The sequence below is a fragment of the Sinohyriopsis cumingii genome, chromosome 19 (genome assembly GCF_028554795.1).
Source record: "Sinohyriopsis cumingii isolate HCF-2022 chromosome 19, ASM2855479v2, whole genome shotgun sequence".
NCBI classification, from domain to species: domain Eukaryota; kingdom Metazoa; phylum Mollusca; class Bivalvia; order Unionida; family Unionidae; genus Sinohyriopsis; species Sinohyriopsis cumingii.
This window is the reverse complement of record NC_142979.1, coordinates 30491568-30505709: the sequence shown is the minus strand read 5'-3', so window position 1 is coordinate 30505709 and position 14142 is coordinate 30491568. Positions and strand designations below refer to the sequence as shown.

At 34.6% G+C, this 14142-nt stretch overlaps 1 protein-coding gene across 1 annotated transcript in view; it reads left to right on the top strand.

Annotated features, from left to right (window-relative positions):
* The window catches only part of LOC149775369 (clustered mitochondria protein homolog), a 110919-nt gene that overhangs the window by 43631 nt on the left and 53146 nt on the right, over window positions 1-14142 (top strand). The window contains exons 16-20 of the mRNA XM_089943970.1: window positions 812-866; window positions 5511-5589; window positions 11091-11196; window positions 12664-12775; window positions 13843-13969. Of these exons, the coding sequence (XP_089800096.1) occupies window positions 812-866; window positions 5511-5589; window positions 11091-11196; window positions 12664-12775; window positions 13843-13969 (479 nt within the window). The remainder of the gene's footprint in view (window positions 1-811; window positions 867-5510; window positions 5590-11090; window positions 11197-12663; window positions 12776-13842; window positions 13970-14142) is intronic.

Sequence of the window (14142 nt, the reverse complement as noted above, 5' to 3'; positions counted from 1 at the left end):
TTCACCTGCCAAGTTGGGGGCCCTGAGTGGCCAAGTGGACTAAACCGCTCACCATCATGGATCACTGCCATTTCACCTGTGTGGGTTTGAGTCTTGAGCTCGGCCAATGTGGGTATGTAAAAAGCTTGCCAGTAGCTTCTCGTGGGTTGGTGGTTCATTCGGGGTTTTTCCGGGTTCTTCCTCCATCATTAATACTGGCCGCCATGTATAGCCTATCTTGTGCTGAAAAATGGTGTTGAACCCTATACCAACAACAACAACAACATGCCAAGGTGAGTCTGAGTTTGGGTGCTAATATCCCGAAGTTTTAAGCTAAATATGCAGCATTTGCAAATTTGCAAGTATGAAACCTAGTTCATAACTATGTTAATGGTTCTAAAGTATTTCCATTGTACAGTTTTAGATCATATACTTTTGTTTTTCCTCAGAGTTTGAATCTTTCAGCTTTATTCTGCTGATGGGATCAAGGTGAGAGCAATATTTGATATGTGAGACTGTCTATACCAGTTTTGGATCTCTTTAATCAGATTGTGACTGAGGATGCTAATTGTTTACAAACCGATTTTTTTGTGCTCTATTGATAAATACAATGCAGCCTTACTAATGGTCAGGTCTCTTTAACAACCATCATTTTTATCCAGTTACTGTATTTTTCCACCTCATGTTTGATTTATATTTTACCTCCCTTGAGCAGACTTAGTTATATTGTCTAGGTGGCTTGTGATGAGAGGTATTCAAATATCTGCATTGTATATATATATAGGTATTCAACAGGTACATTAAACTAACAGAAGAATATTTACTCTTCTAGGGTGTTGAATGATAAAAGTGAAGAAGTGGAGCTATTTTCTTCAATCGAATGCAAGGTATGCTATGATTCTGAGAAGGCAGTGTATTTTCTTCCCAATGGCTTGTCTTATGTGAATGCACTTTAAAAAAAAATGTTTTATACATAATAGGTTGATCAGTTGATCTGCTGTTGTTTAAATAATTTTTTTGGTTATATAGTAGACCTCCTTTGGGAATGGAATGTCATAGAAGATACAAGTTTAATTGCCTTTAGCACTGAAGCCTTTCTTAAAGGTTGATGTGGAGTGCATTTATGATGTTTGATCATTAGAATAACCTCTTTAACACTATATTATATCATCTTCTTTAGGGAGCAGATTGGTCGGACATTATATCACTATGTGCATTGATATTATATTAGTAAGGTTCATCAAAATGCTGAATTTCTGTACTAAAGAATTTCAGTTTTGGTATTTTCATCTTAATTATTATGCAACATATTTTACATTTCTTTTGCTTTTGTCGAGTTTATTGATAGACTGTTGTATTGGGTCAAAACTATTTTGTCAGCACATGATGGGCTATAATTGGTGACCAGTATATCTGGTGGATGAAGAACCCAGGAAAATCCTGGAAAGAACCACTGACCCATGGGAAGCTACTGACGGGTTTTCTCACATACCCATGCTGGCCGAGTTTGAGACTTGTACCCATGTGGACAGAGGTGAGATGTTTGTGATCTGTAAAGGTGAATGCCTTGGATGACTCCCTTATGGATTGACTGCAAGTCTTACAGAAATGACCCTTAAAATCTGGACTTACTGAATAAAATAAAAAAATACAGGTATGTAATTACAGAAATGTATTATAAAATCTGGATGTTTGATTTGGATATGGGTTTCATATTTATATTTTAGTGGAGTTTGTTAAGGAACCAGATTAACTTTCCAGGCTTACCTCAGATGCTTTAAACTCCATATATTTTTTTCATGCACAACATCTGCATAATCGAACTGTTTATGGAATTTTCAAAAAAATGGTATCCAGCAAGTGATACATTTTCAAGACAAAAGGGAAAATAAAGCTTTTAAAAAGTGTTAATAGGCATTACAGAAAAATAAAAAGGAATATTCAGATCCTTTGATGGGAGGTGGAGTAAAGCAGAAATGGCAACAATTATGTTTGTTGGACATGTATTGATTTGAGTATGCCCATTGGTGGGAGATATGATTGGTGTCATGTGAATTTGGAAAAAATAAAAGGATTACATCAAATTGAGAGAAAGCATAAAGCCATTTTTTGCCTTAGGCTTTGGAACTGCAGTTTTTGCAACTACTTGGAGGAACTGAAGGTCTGAGAGAACTTTACAAACCTTGTAGTTAAATATAGTGTTTACTGTCGTTGCACAAGTCTTGGATATAACTTCTGAACTTTTTAAATGCATACATTCCAACTTTACAGTAGAAGTACCTGACATTTTATTTCTGCTTACTCAAAACTGGTCTAACTTGTGGAGGAAAATTGACTGTCTTGCTGAGAATGTCTTATTTGGCTTGGCAGGTTTGCCAGTTTACTTCTTGGCCCTCCTTGAGATGATAGTTAATCTTCTCAGTTATATGTACATAGCATGATAGGGGCCAAGAGAGGGCCCGAGTGGTCTAAAGCACTCACCGTTCCGGGCACTGCCATCTCACCTCTGTCTGCATGGGTTTGAGTCCAAGGCTCGGCTAGCGTGGGTATGTGGAAAAGCCTGCCAGTAGCTTCCCGTGGGTCAGTGCTTCTTCCCTGGGTTTTCCATGGTTCTTCTTCCACCATTTATGCTGGCCGCCATGTATAGCCTATCTTGTGCTGAAAAATGGCATTAAACCCTAGAACAACAACAACAACATAGCATGATAGACCTAATTTTCTGTCACTTCTATGTATTATACATAGCATAATATACATTACTTCTATTATTTTTATGTATTGTACCTAGCATGTTAGACCTAATCTATCAGTTCTATGTATTGTACTTAGCATGATAGACCTAATGTATCAGTTCTGTGTATTGTACATAGTATGATAGACCTAATGTATCAGTTCTATGAATTGTAGATAGCATTATAGACCTAATTGTCTATTGGTTCTATGTATTGACAATAGCATGACAGATGTCGTCTTCGCTAGCCAAGGTTCTGATAACCCTGTCTACACCTTGGCATATCGAGCAGATATTTCTGTGCTTCAGATCTGTGAATTTCATTGGATGTGGAAGCAAGCCACCGCATGAAATACAAATTAAATTGTTCAAATTTGAACACGGTTCCTATATGATCGAGATAAGGCGAGCACACAACTTGAATGGACTGATAAATAAGCACTTTTCTGGTGTCTGTCCATGTTTGCACAAATACGTTTCACTCATATAGACTTGTAATGGTTTCCATTTGGTACATAGTCATATTTTCGATGTTAAACTTCCAAAGTATCCTTTGTAGGTCAATTGCCACCACCGTTTTTGGCTGATGTACAATGCACCATGCTATTGGTTAGTTGACATTACATACTAAAGTAGGCAACACATGAAATCCAATAGATGTTGCTAGGACAAAGCACCGATATAGCTGTTTGATCTACCAAGGTGTAGATAGGGTTATCGGAACCTTGGCTAGCGAAGATGGATAGATGTAGGGTGTGATACACTTAATCTTCTATCAGCTCTGTGTCTTGTACATTGCATGATAGTCCGGATTCTTCTATTAGTTCTATGTATTGTATGTAGCTTGTACATTGCATGATAGAACTCATTTTTCTATTCTACGTCTTGTACATAGCATGATACACGGAACCTTCTACCAGTTCTCAGTACATATCATGATACACGGAATCTTCTATCAGTTCTCAGTACATAGCATGATACACGGAATCTTCTTTCAGTTTTCAGTACATAGCATGATACACGGAATCTTCTATCAGTTTTCAGTACATAGCATGATACACGGAATCTTCTATAGCTTTTATGTATTGCTCATAGCATGATAGACCTAATTTATCAGTTCTGTGTATTGTACTTAGCATGATAGACCTAATTTATCAGTTCTGTGTATTGTACCTAGCATGATAGACTTAATTTATCAGTTCTATGTATTGTACCTAGCATGATAGACTTAATTTATCACTTCTATGTATTGTACCTAGCATGATAGACTTAATTTATCAGTTCTATATATTGTACTTAGCATGATAGACCTAATTTATCACTTCTATGTATTGTACCTAGCATGATAGACTTAATTTATCAGTTCTATATATTGTACTTAGCATGATAGACCTAATTTATCAGTTCTATGTATTGTACCTAGCATGATAGACCTAATTTATCACTTCTATGTATTGTACCTAGCATGATAGACTTAATTTATCAGTTCTATATATTGTACTTAGCATGATAGACTTAATTTATCAGTTCTATATATTGTACTTAGCATGATAGACCTAATTTATCAGTTCTATGTATTGTACCTAGCATGATAGACCTAATTTATCACTTCTATGTATTGTACCTAGCATGATAGACTTAATTTATCAGTTCTATATATTGTACTTAGCATGATAGACTTAATTTATCAGTTCTATATATTGTACTTAGCATGATAGACCTAATGTATCAGTTCTATGTATTGTACTTAGCATGATAGACCTAATTTATCAGTTCTATGTATTGTACCTAGCATGATAGACCTAATTTATCACTTCTATGTATTGTACCTAGCATGATAGACTTAATTTATCAGTTCTATATATTGTACTTAGCATGATAGACCTAATTTATCACTTCTATGTATTGTACCTAGCATGATAGACTTAATTTATCAGTTCTATATATTGTACTTAGCATGATAGACCTAATTTATCAGTTCTATGTATTGTACCTAGCATGATAGACCTAATTTATCACTTCTATGTATTGTACCTAGCATGATAGACTTAATTTATCAGTTCTATATATTGTACTTAGCATGATAGACTTAATTTATCAGTTCTATGTATTGTACCTAGCATGATAGACCTAATTTATCACTTCTATGTATTGTACCTAGCATGATAGACTTAATTTATCAGTTCTATATATTGTACTTAGCATGATAGACTTAATTTATCAGTTCTATGTATTGTACCTAGCATGATAGACCTAATTTATCACTTCTATGTATTGTACCTAGCATGATAGACTTAATTTATCAGTTCTATATATTGTACTTAGCATGATAGACCTAATTTATCAGTTCTATGTATTGTACCTAGCATTATAGACCTAATTTATCAGTTCTATATATTGTACCTAGCATTATAGACCTAATTTATCAGTTCTATGTATTGTACCTAGCATGATAGACCTAATTTATCACTTCTATGTATTGTACTTAGCATGATAGACTTAATTTATCAGTTCTATATATTGTACTTAGCACGATAGACCTAATTTATCAGTTCTATGTATTGTACCTAGCATGATAGACCTAATTTATCAGTTCTGTGTATTATACATAACATAAGAGACCCAATTTTCTGTGAGCTACGATTTGTACATAGTATAATAGACCTAATCTTCTGTCAGTTCTATGTATTGTACATGGATAGTGTGCTAGACTTAATTTTCTATCAGTTCTATATATTATACATGGATTGCAGTATACAAAATTTCAGTAATTTACAGAACTCATAATTTTTTGGTGTAGGGCATTGTTGGTAACGACCAGAGACATTATGTGCTTGATCTGCTAAGAACATTCCCACCAGATGTAAATTATATGCCAGGTAAGGAAATCAGTTTTATATTGATTTATTTTATGACTTATAAGACCTTCCATTTGCAGATTAATGACGAGTATTTCTGAATCTGCGAAAGCAAGAAGTCCTTCATGTAACTTTTGTGTATTTTGTATCTGTTCTAGTAATATATAGAAAATATCTTCCAATCTACCTCCCACCTACTTTCGGGTAATTAACTATTACCTTCTTGCCAGCTAGCAAAACATCTTTTGCTATTTTATACTTGAGATTAACAATTTATTTTGTCACGCGCCTGCATTTAAAATATTAATGTAGTTATTGGGTATTTGGTGAGATCATTTGCAGAAACGTTAAGAAGTTATTTATCATAAAGAATAAGTAAATTTTGTATTTGATAAATATATGCTTAAGAATTTTAATTTTAGTTGCAATAGTACATTACCTGTATTATTGATTGGTATAGCTTTTCCAGTTGGTAATCTCCAGTCCAAGGATGTTATTCCCTCCTGCCATTAGTAATATCTTCCCATTGTTTCTTTCTTTTCCTTTTCTTTTTCCATGGATTTTGTGCATTTATACACATTTCTTGGGGGCTCAACACTTTGTCTAATTTTAGCATCTTTTGCCATTCTAATGTAAATTGTATATTTTGTGTTGTATTATTTTTTCACAAGTCCTTGGTTTATTTTTGAGTACACATGACCATTTTTGTTGATTTTGAAGGTTCTGAGTACACTCTTGAACCAGACTAACTTTACAGGAATACCTCAAGACTTTAAACTGCACACATTTTTTCATGCAAAATGTCAGCATGATCAAGCTGTTGTGTATTAGAATTTTCTAAAAATGACATCCAACAGGTGATACATTTTCAAGACGATAGGGACAAAAAACCTGTATAAAAAGTAGTTGGTACAGAAAAATGAAATGAATATTCAGATTCATGGGGAAACAAGTCTGGAAGTGCAAGAAGTACATCTGTTGGACATGGTGTGTTGATTTGAATATATCTCTTGGAGAGATGATTGCCAAGGATTATGTCAAGTTGAGAGATAGGAAGAAGTCATTGAGCTCCATAGGGTTTTGAACTGCAGTTTTTGAAACTACCGGAGGTAATTAAGGTCCAAGTATTCTTTACAAACTTTTCATTTCACCATATGTATTACTGTTCTGCATCTGTCTTGAATCACACTTCTGAACATTTAAATGTACATTTTCCAGCCTGACCATAGCAGTAAATGATATTTTGTTATACCTTTCTGAAAACTGGTGTTACTTGCAGAAAAAATTGACTTCCTTTATGAAAAGGTCTTGTTAGGATTGTCAGGCCTGGGGATACATCCACAGAGATGTCCAAGGGTTTTGCTGGATCACAGCGAAAACCTTTATGGGCTACCTATCTCGATGCATAGTAGCTGTTCAGAGAACTCATCCCTACAGTAGTCTCGGGATTTAAGTGATCACTAACACCAGTGTCTGGCTGCATTAACAGGCCTGATTAAAGAGGTGAAGAACCACCCTTATGTTCCTCTTCCAAAATGGTTGAAACTGGGAAACAATCAAAATTCAAATAAACCTCCTTTATTCCATCATTTTTATTATTACATTGTGGTGTCAGGAAGGTTAGTGGAGGAAGTCTGTGGACCCCTCCACCTTTTCTAAGGATGGAGGTGGTCACCAGTAGAAAGTCGTACCTTCTGAAAATCAGTCTGTCACATTGTCCTGGTAGGAGCTAGATTAAGCCTATTTTCAGAGGAGTGGTCAGACCTTTCTGGTGATTATGCATGGTTCCTTTGCACAATAAGGGAAGAGAAGGTCAAGATGAAGACAATCGCTTCCATCAGGGCAGTCTCATACATGCCAACCATTACGGTTTTGGTGTAATCATTACACTTTTTTCACTAAATTACACCTTACGCGTAAACGTATATGGATTACGCTTTTTCGTTTTTATTAACATCCCATTAATCCCACAGACCGTATTTTAGAAAAGACGGCTTCTACATAACTACAATGTAAGAGTACGCTTGTCCGTGCACTTTCCTAACAGTATTATGTTCTATTTATAGCAACTATCATATTACCCAGAAACGTGCTGGTTCTGCTTTCAAACTTTTGACCTCGTATTCTATTTACAGCAGCTGTATGGCTTAGCGAGGAGAGAACAGACTGGTTTTCTAATTTTTAATCTTTAATTGCAGTTTCTTTTTTCTAATTTATATTTAGTACAGAACCAGTCTATAGGTATTTGGTGCTAAAAAGTATAATTTATTTTAGTCAATGCGTATATGAGAGCAAAAATATCTCCTTTCAAATAATTTCACAGATGGATTAGAAAAAGGCCAAAAATAAACGAAACATAAAATAACAGAATCCTCCAAAGATGAGGACACGAGGGCAGCATAACGTGACGCCTATTTCAGGCCGTGTGGAAATAAGTTTACTATTTGGCGCTAAAAGTCTTCAGATGTATTCTAGTCGATGTTTGTGTTAGAGCACTATATAGTACATGTATGACAGGTGTCGTCAGTTTTAAGCAATGATACTAGTCCCTGTATTCTAGGGCAGCATCGTGCTCATTGCAGTCTGTGCAGAAACAGATTTTAATATTGGGCATCATGGTAAATTTTATGTGGAGAAACACTTGAAAACAAAGAAACACATCAAATTAGCTCGTCTTACAAACTCCAATACTAAGGTAACTTCTTATCTACAGCAGAACTAAAGTGCGTACATGAATGTTATAAATGCAGAGGTGTTATTTACCAAGTTCTTAACAGAAAGATAATGAAGATCTTGCTATTGGTGCAGAAGCAAGAGAATTCATAGAACACAATTCTACTCTAGCTGTGAAGGTGTTTTATGATAATATTAGAGATTATGCTACAGCCTGTGATTAAATGCTCCAGAAATTCCCCTATGGAGATTGTGTGCAAAACATTCATGGTCTCAGCTGGTACAAGTGTTTAAAATGCAACATGAAAATCTGTTGCTTTCAAAAGCTAAAAGTGCTACATACGAAAACTTGAAGCAGTAAAGGATGTTAAAAGACAAGAGGGGTAAATAAATCATTGTTTATTGAATTTTTAGCATGTTATATGTGGATTCCTCTTTTCTGCATGGATTCCTCTTTTTGTCCACTTGGATTACACTTTTTCCTCGTCAGGGGTTGGCATGTATGCAGTCTCAGTAGTTCTCTAGGAAACTAACTTCCAGAATCCTCCACCACGGTTTTGGGTTCAGTAGCAGCTCATCAATATTCTTGGATGTTCCAATTGTCCTTTATTTACTTCATCCCCACAAAACCAAACCAAACCAAACATTAAAATCCTTTCATTATCATTACTCTTACAACCTGGCAATATCCCAGATAGTACAGAAAGATTACATTCCCTTACAATCTGGGAAAAGTATTTGATACTGTTGACTGTATGGTTACATTGGTATAAAGGGTAATGAAAATGCAAATGAAGAAGTCAAAGGAGCCCTGCAGTTACCGATTTCCGAATGGAATGTCCCTACATCGATTTCAAATATTGTTTAGATCATGTTCATTATATCTAAAAAAAATTGTGCAATAAAAACATGACAAATTTTAAGAACATCAAATCCACTATTGGAAGGGGCATCTCTTGTATAGAACATACCCGAGTGATTAGGTCTTGTGCTTGTCATGATTGCTTGCACTTGCCAGACTGGTGCATTGCTTCAGAAGTCTGTATCGCGACTGGAGTGCATATAGTGGTACTCTTAACTGACAGTGGTCCATTTTCTTGTCAAGTGTCAATTTCCACTTTGAGGTGGCTGTGTTTTTATGTTTATTGCATGAAGAAACTATACGAGGACATAAGACCTGAGAAAATTTGTTATTTTTTATACATTTTACTTTTAATATCTATGCCTTTTAAATTTTATTATGATTTTGATGTTTATATTTATCTGGATGGATGCATTTTCCCTTGAGTTGTCACTATATAGTCACTATTGTGCTGAGGTGCCTCAAAATGCATGCATATATATATATATATATATAGAGAGAGAGAGAGAGAGAGAGAGATCAATGATCGCAACCTGTTGGTTGATGATTCAAGGGAATTAACACTAGGATGAATTTGCTGTTGCACCATAAAGGGTCTCGTGCACGTTGCTTTCTAAATTCTTTACCTTCATGCCAGTATTGTATAAAAACATCCATCTTCCAATATGAGTTTTCAAGCTAGGTTGCTATATGCACACATGGGTTAGAAGACAAGATTGTTAAATATCCAGTATTAAGGGCTGTAGAGCAGCCCTGTCTGATTGTTTAAGTTCTATATGGGTTCCAGTATACAGAGATCCTGCCATGGCATACAGGTTCACAAATGGTGCAAAATTTGTACAAGTTTGTGCACTCAAGAAGCAGGTAAATGTGAGAACTCTTGCAATTTAGCTCAAAAGTTGCCCATAGAAATAAATGCTCTCTGCAATATATAAAACTTTACTTTTGCTGTTAACCCTTAAAGTGTTTATTGTGACACAAGTTGTGCTGCTGGAAGAGGTCTCATAGTGTTTTTTCAGGTAGGCAACTGTTTACATCTCTGAATACTTAGGATGACGTGAACAGTTGTTAAACTGAATTTGATTTGATACATTTGGGCCTTTAACAAGCATTCTGTCATAGTTTTATCCTTTCAGTCTTGAAGTATTACAAATGTTGGTTTAAAATATGGCTACCTAAAAAAATAAAACAAAATGACTTGACTCTTGACATGTTTATCCAAATTCAGATGATAATTTCATGCAGCAAATAATGGCTGATAATAGCAATGATTACTGATTTTTAAACTGTTGAAGTATATCAGATTATTGGAGCTGGAAAATTGTTACTGGAAATAGCATTGAATGATTTTGAGACGGAAGATAATGTTGAAAAATGAGATCATGATGGATGGACAAAACAGATGCATGCCAGGCAACCTATTATTCAGTGGTATTTAGAAATTAAATGGAGACATGGAAAATACAAAGCCAACTAAAATACAGGCAGTGTAAAAATACAATGCAGTTTTCATACCTTTATTCAGTTGAATTTATTGAGCACTGTGGAAGCTTGTGCTGCAAAACTGTATAGCACTTTAAGCTGGCTGTGCTAGATATGCATATGCTACTATCCCGACAGTAGAATGTGAAGGAGTTCATTGCACAAAACAATTTCACACACATTGCCCAAGTAAAGATTCCAGGCAAGCATTTATTTGCAGATTAATAGATAGGAACCTGCACTAAAACGTTTTGGTTTTTGGACTGTAGGGTATTTAAGTAATTTGGAAAATATAATTACCAATGAATTACATAGAATTCTTATGGGCAGCCTATGACAATGGTCTGTACTGCTATTTTAGCAACTGGTCATTTTCAGCTTTTCCGTTAGATGTGTTGGCATTTTGGAGGTTCTGACTTGTACCACAAATATGCATTTAACTTCATTTTCAAAAGGTTTTCATCAATAAAAGGTTACACAAACATGCTTGATCTTTCTCTTGTAGTGGAGAAGGAGGAACTGAGCAACGACATGCAAAATCATGGTTATCCTCTTAAACACAGACACAAACTGGCATGTCTCCGACAGGAGCTGATAGATGCATTTGTTGAGTGAGTACAGACATTTTGTTTTATGACCGCAATCTCTATCACATGCACACACACTATAAATATGTTGTATGTAATGATCACCCATCTTCTATGGTCAGCAGCCAGGTTGTTTCGAAACCAAACAATGGTTTCTTCCTGCTTCATGAAGGTCTTTTTTAAGATGAAGGAATATCTTGTTAATCAATGTGCAGACATTTATTATCTTACTTTACTTACCATACTCCATAGGAAGGGTGGCAGTTTTCTTTCTTATTGTAGAGGGTTGAAGCAAGTCATTTGCTTTATGGTGTGAAAAGCTTCATCTTTGCAGAAATGGAATCAATTTGCCTGTGGATTAAAGCTTATTTTGAAGAGAAAAGTTCATCTTTGAGGAAAGATGCAAGTTACTTCCCCTTTCATTGGTCAGGTTCATTCAGTATTTAAAAGTTTTGATGGGAGATGAAGTTTTGATTTATGGGTTACAAAAGATAAGCTACTTTTGATTTCCTTTGTCGTTACAGGATTCACACAGAAGCTGACTTATTTTTGTTAAGTTGAATAACTTAATAATCCATGTATTGTTTTGAAAGAAACAAATATCAGTGTATATTTAAGTCATTGTTAATTTAATTTGTGGGATAGATTAAATTGAGCAGGATACACTTTTTTTTGTTGAACATGAATTTTGAAGAGAACAACATAGTGTAATTTATGATTTTGTATAGTGCACATACAACAATCCTGTTAATAATAATAATATAATAATAATAATTGATAGCAATATTTTAATTTTTGGTATTTGTTCAAAAATCCATTTTAAAGGTGAACTTGTGTAAGAGGTCAACTGTGTGGAAGCCACCAGTTTTACCTTTCCCCATGAGTGGCCATTAGTGTCATTTTTGACTGTACATATCATTAATATACTTTTGTTTTTTGTTTCATTGCAGATTTGTTGTATATGTATTCATGCACTGTTTGAAATTACTTAAAATGTTGGCATAAATCTCAAAAATCTTTGTGTACAACTGAAAATAGGAATTTATGCCCACAACTGAATCTGCTGAATCATGAAACTTGCTTATGTGAATTTAGCAAAGATCAGAAATGAGGAAAACTGTCACAAAACAAATACAGTAGATTCTGGGTTGAAAGGTCACTACTTTTGCCACACAAAAATCCAGGTTTCTCAAGAGAGGTCATAACACATCATCAGTAAAATTGACGTTGAGAATCAGGTCTCATTGTCACTAAATTACTCAGAATTAATCTGCAAATTAAGATGTGCATTTTTATTTGTTGTGATACTTCCGACAATGCTGGAATTTTCCTTGTAGCTTTTGTGGCAGAAACAGCAAAAAATAACTCAAAAAGTTTTCAAATTGTGCACATATTAATTTTTTGTTCTTGAATTTTTTTTGTTTTCTTTGTGTAAGCAATGCATTTGCTCAGGAAGTAATAAAGTTTATTAATGTTTTGCCAATTCAACAGGAATAGATACATGGCTTTTGTGAGACATGCAGCATATCACTTCCAACAGTTACAGAACCAAAGACGTTCATCCCAGCAAGATGGCAAGGAGGTTAAGGATAATAAACTAAAGGTAATTGGCTTGTTCTCAGGATTTGTTCACAAATCCATCAGTTAAATAGAAATTTAAAAGATTTTATTTCATTTTGTTTAGTGCTTTATGGCACAGCAAGACAGGTTATTTTGTTCCATGGGAATTGTAGTAAATCAACTTTGCCCAAGGACCAAGGTAGCTGACCAAATCTGGTCTGATTATGAGTTTGAAACCCACACCCTTTCAGTTTTGAGTAAGGAAATGAAATGGACATGTAAGAAAAGGTACGATTCATTTTATTTTATATACCCTTTTATGGATTTTGACATCTTTACTGTTTACCTTTTAAAGCTTTTTACATCTTTTTAGCCTTACATTGATAGAACTTTTTAAGTCCATTAACTAGGGAGTGTTGACATTTAGTTAAACTACATATACATATATGCAAACATGCATGCATGCATGCATCCATCCACACACATTTTTGTTATAGTAGACAGCATTAAAACTTTTGTTAAAAGTGTTTAACATTTTTATTTTATAGACTTCAAAACTAAAATCTCCAACTTTAAAAAAGGTTAGATGAAATACATTGAAACAATTTCAGTGACCACCTTCATATAAATACAATAGGTTTCAGACACGAGTCTTGAGGGACATAATAAGATATCAGGGATTTTCTTTTATGAAGATATATATCTGAAAAAGTTCCCAATTTAATCCATACTGATAAAATGAATGATTTTCTGAGGGTTGTGTATATTCTAGGCAGCTTTAATTGGTTCCATTTACACATAAGCATGGTTTTGCTTGTAGATTACTTTCATCCAGTTTTCAGTGTGGTCCTTATATGGGATTGACAATTACTGTTAACACTAATAAATGAACTTGTAATATTGATGAAATAACTATGACCCATTCAGCTAGCTTTCTCAATACATGCAGTTGCATTTTTTGTTTTGATCAATTACCCATTGTTTGAGTTTCTTTGGTGGAAAAGGCTGTTCAGATAGAATTATTATAATAAAAAGGGTTGTCTTGTGTAGTTCTTAAAATTTGCATGTTTAGTCTCTTTACCCTTATATTCCTCTGCCTTTCTTGTTCAGGAAATTGAAGAGTTCAAGAAGGTAGAAGTGAAGTTGAATGGTGCTCTGGAGGATCACGTAGAGGATGATGTAACAGATGAAGCTAAAAAGATAGTAGAGTCCTTGACAGGAAACAACGAACAGACTTGTAAGCCTTTAGATTAATCATAGTGTTCAGGCAACATGTTTTAAATTTTGAAAATGTACATTGTAGGTTGGGTTTTGGCTTTGAGTGGCAGATTAAGAGAGGATACAATTTGAAATTAATTTTCGCTCTCCTTAGGTTTGTCAGTCTACCAGTTTTTTTTTATCTTTAAACCT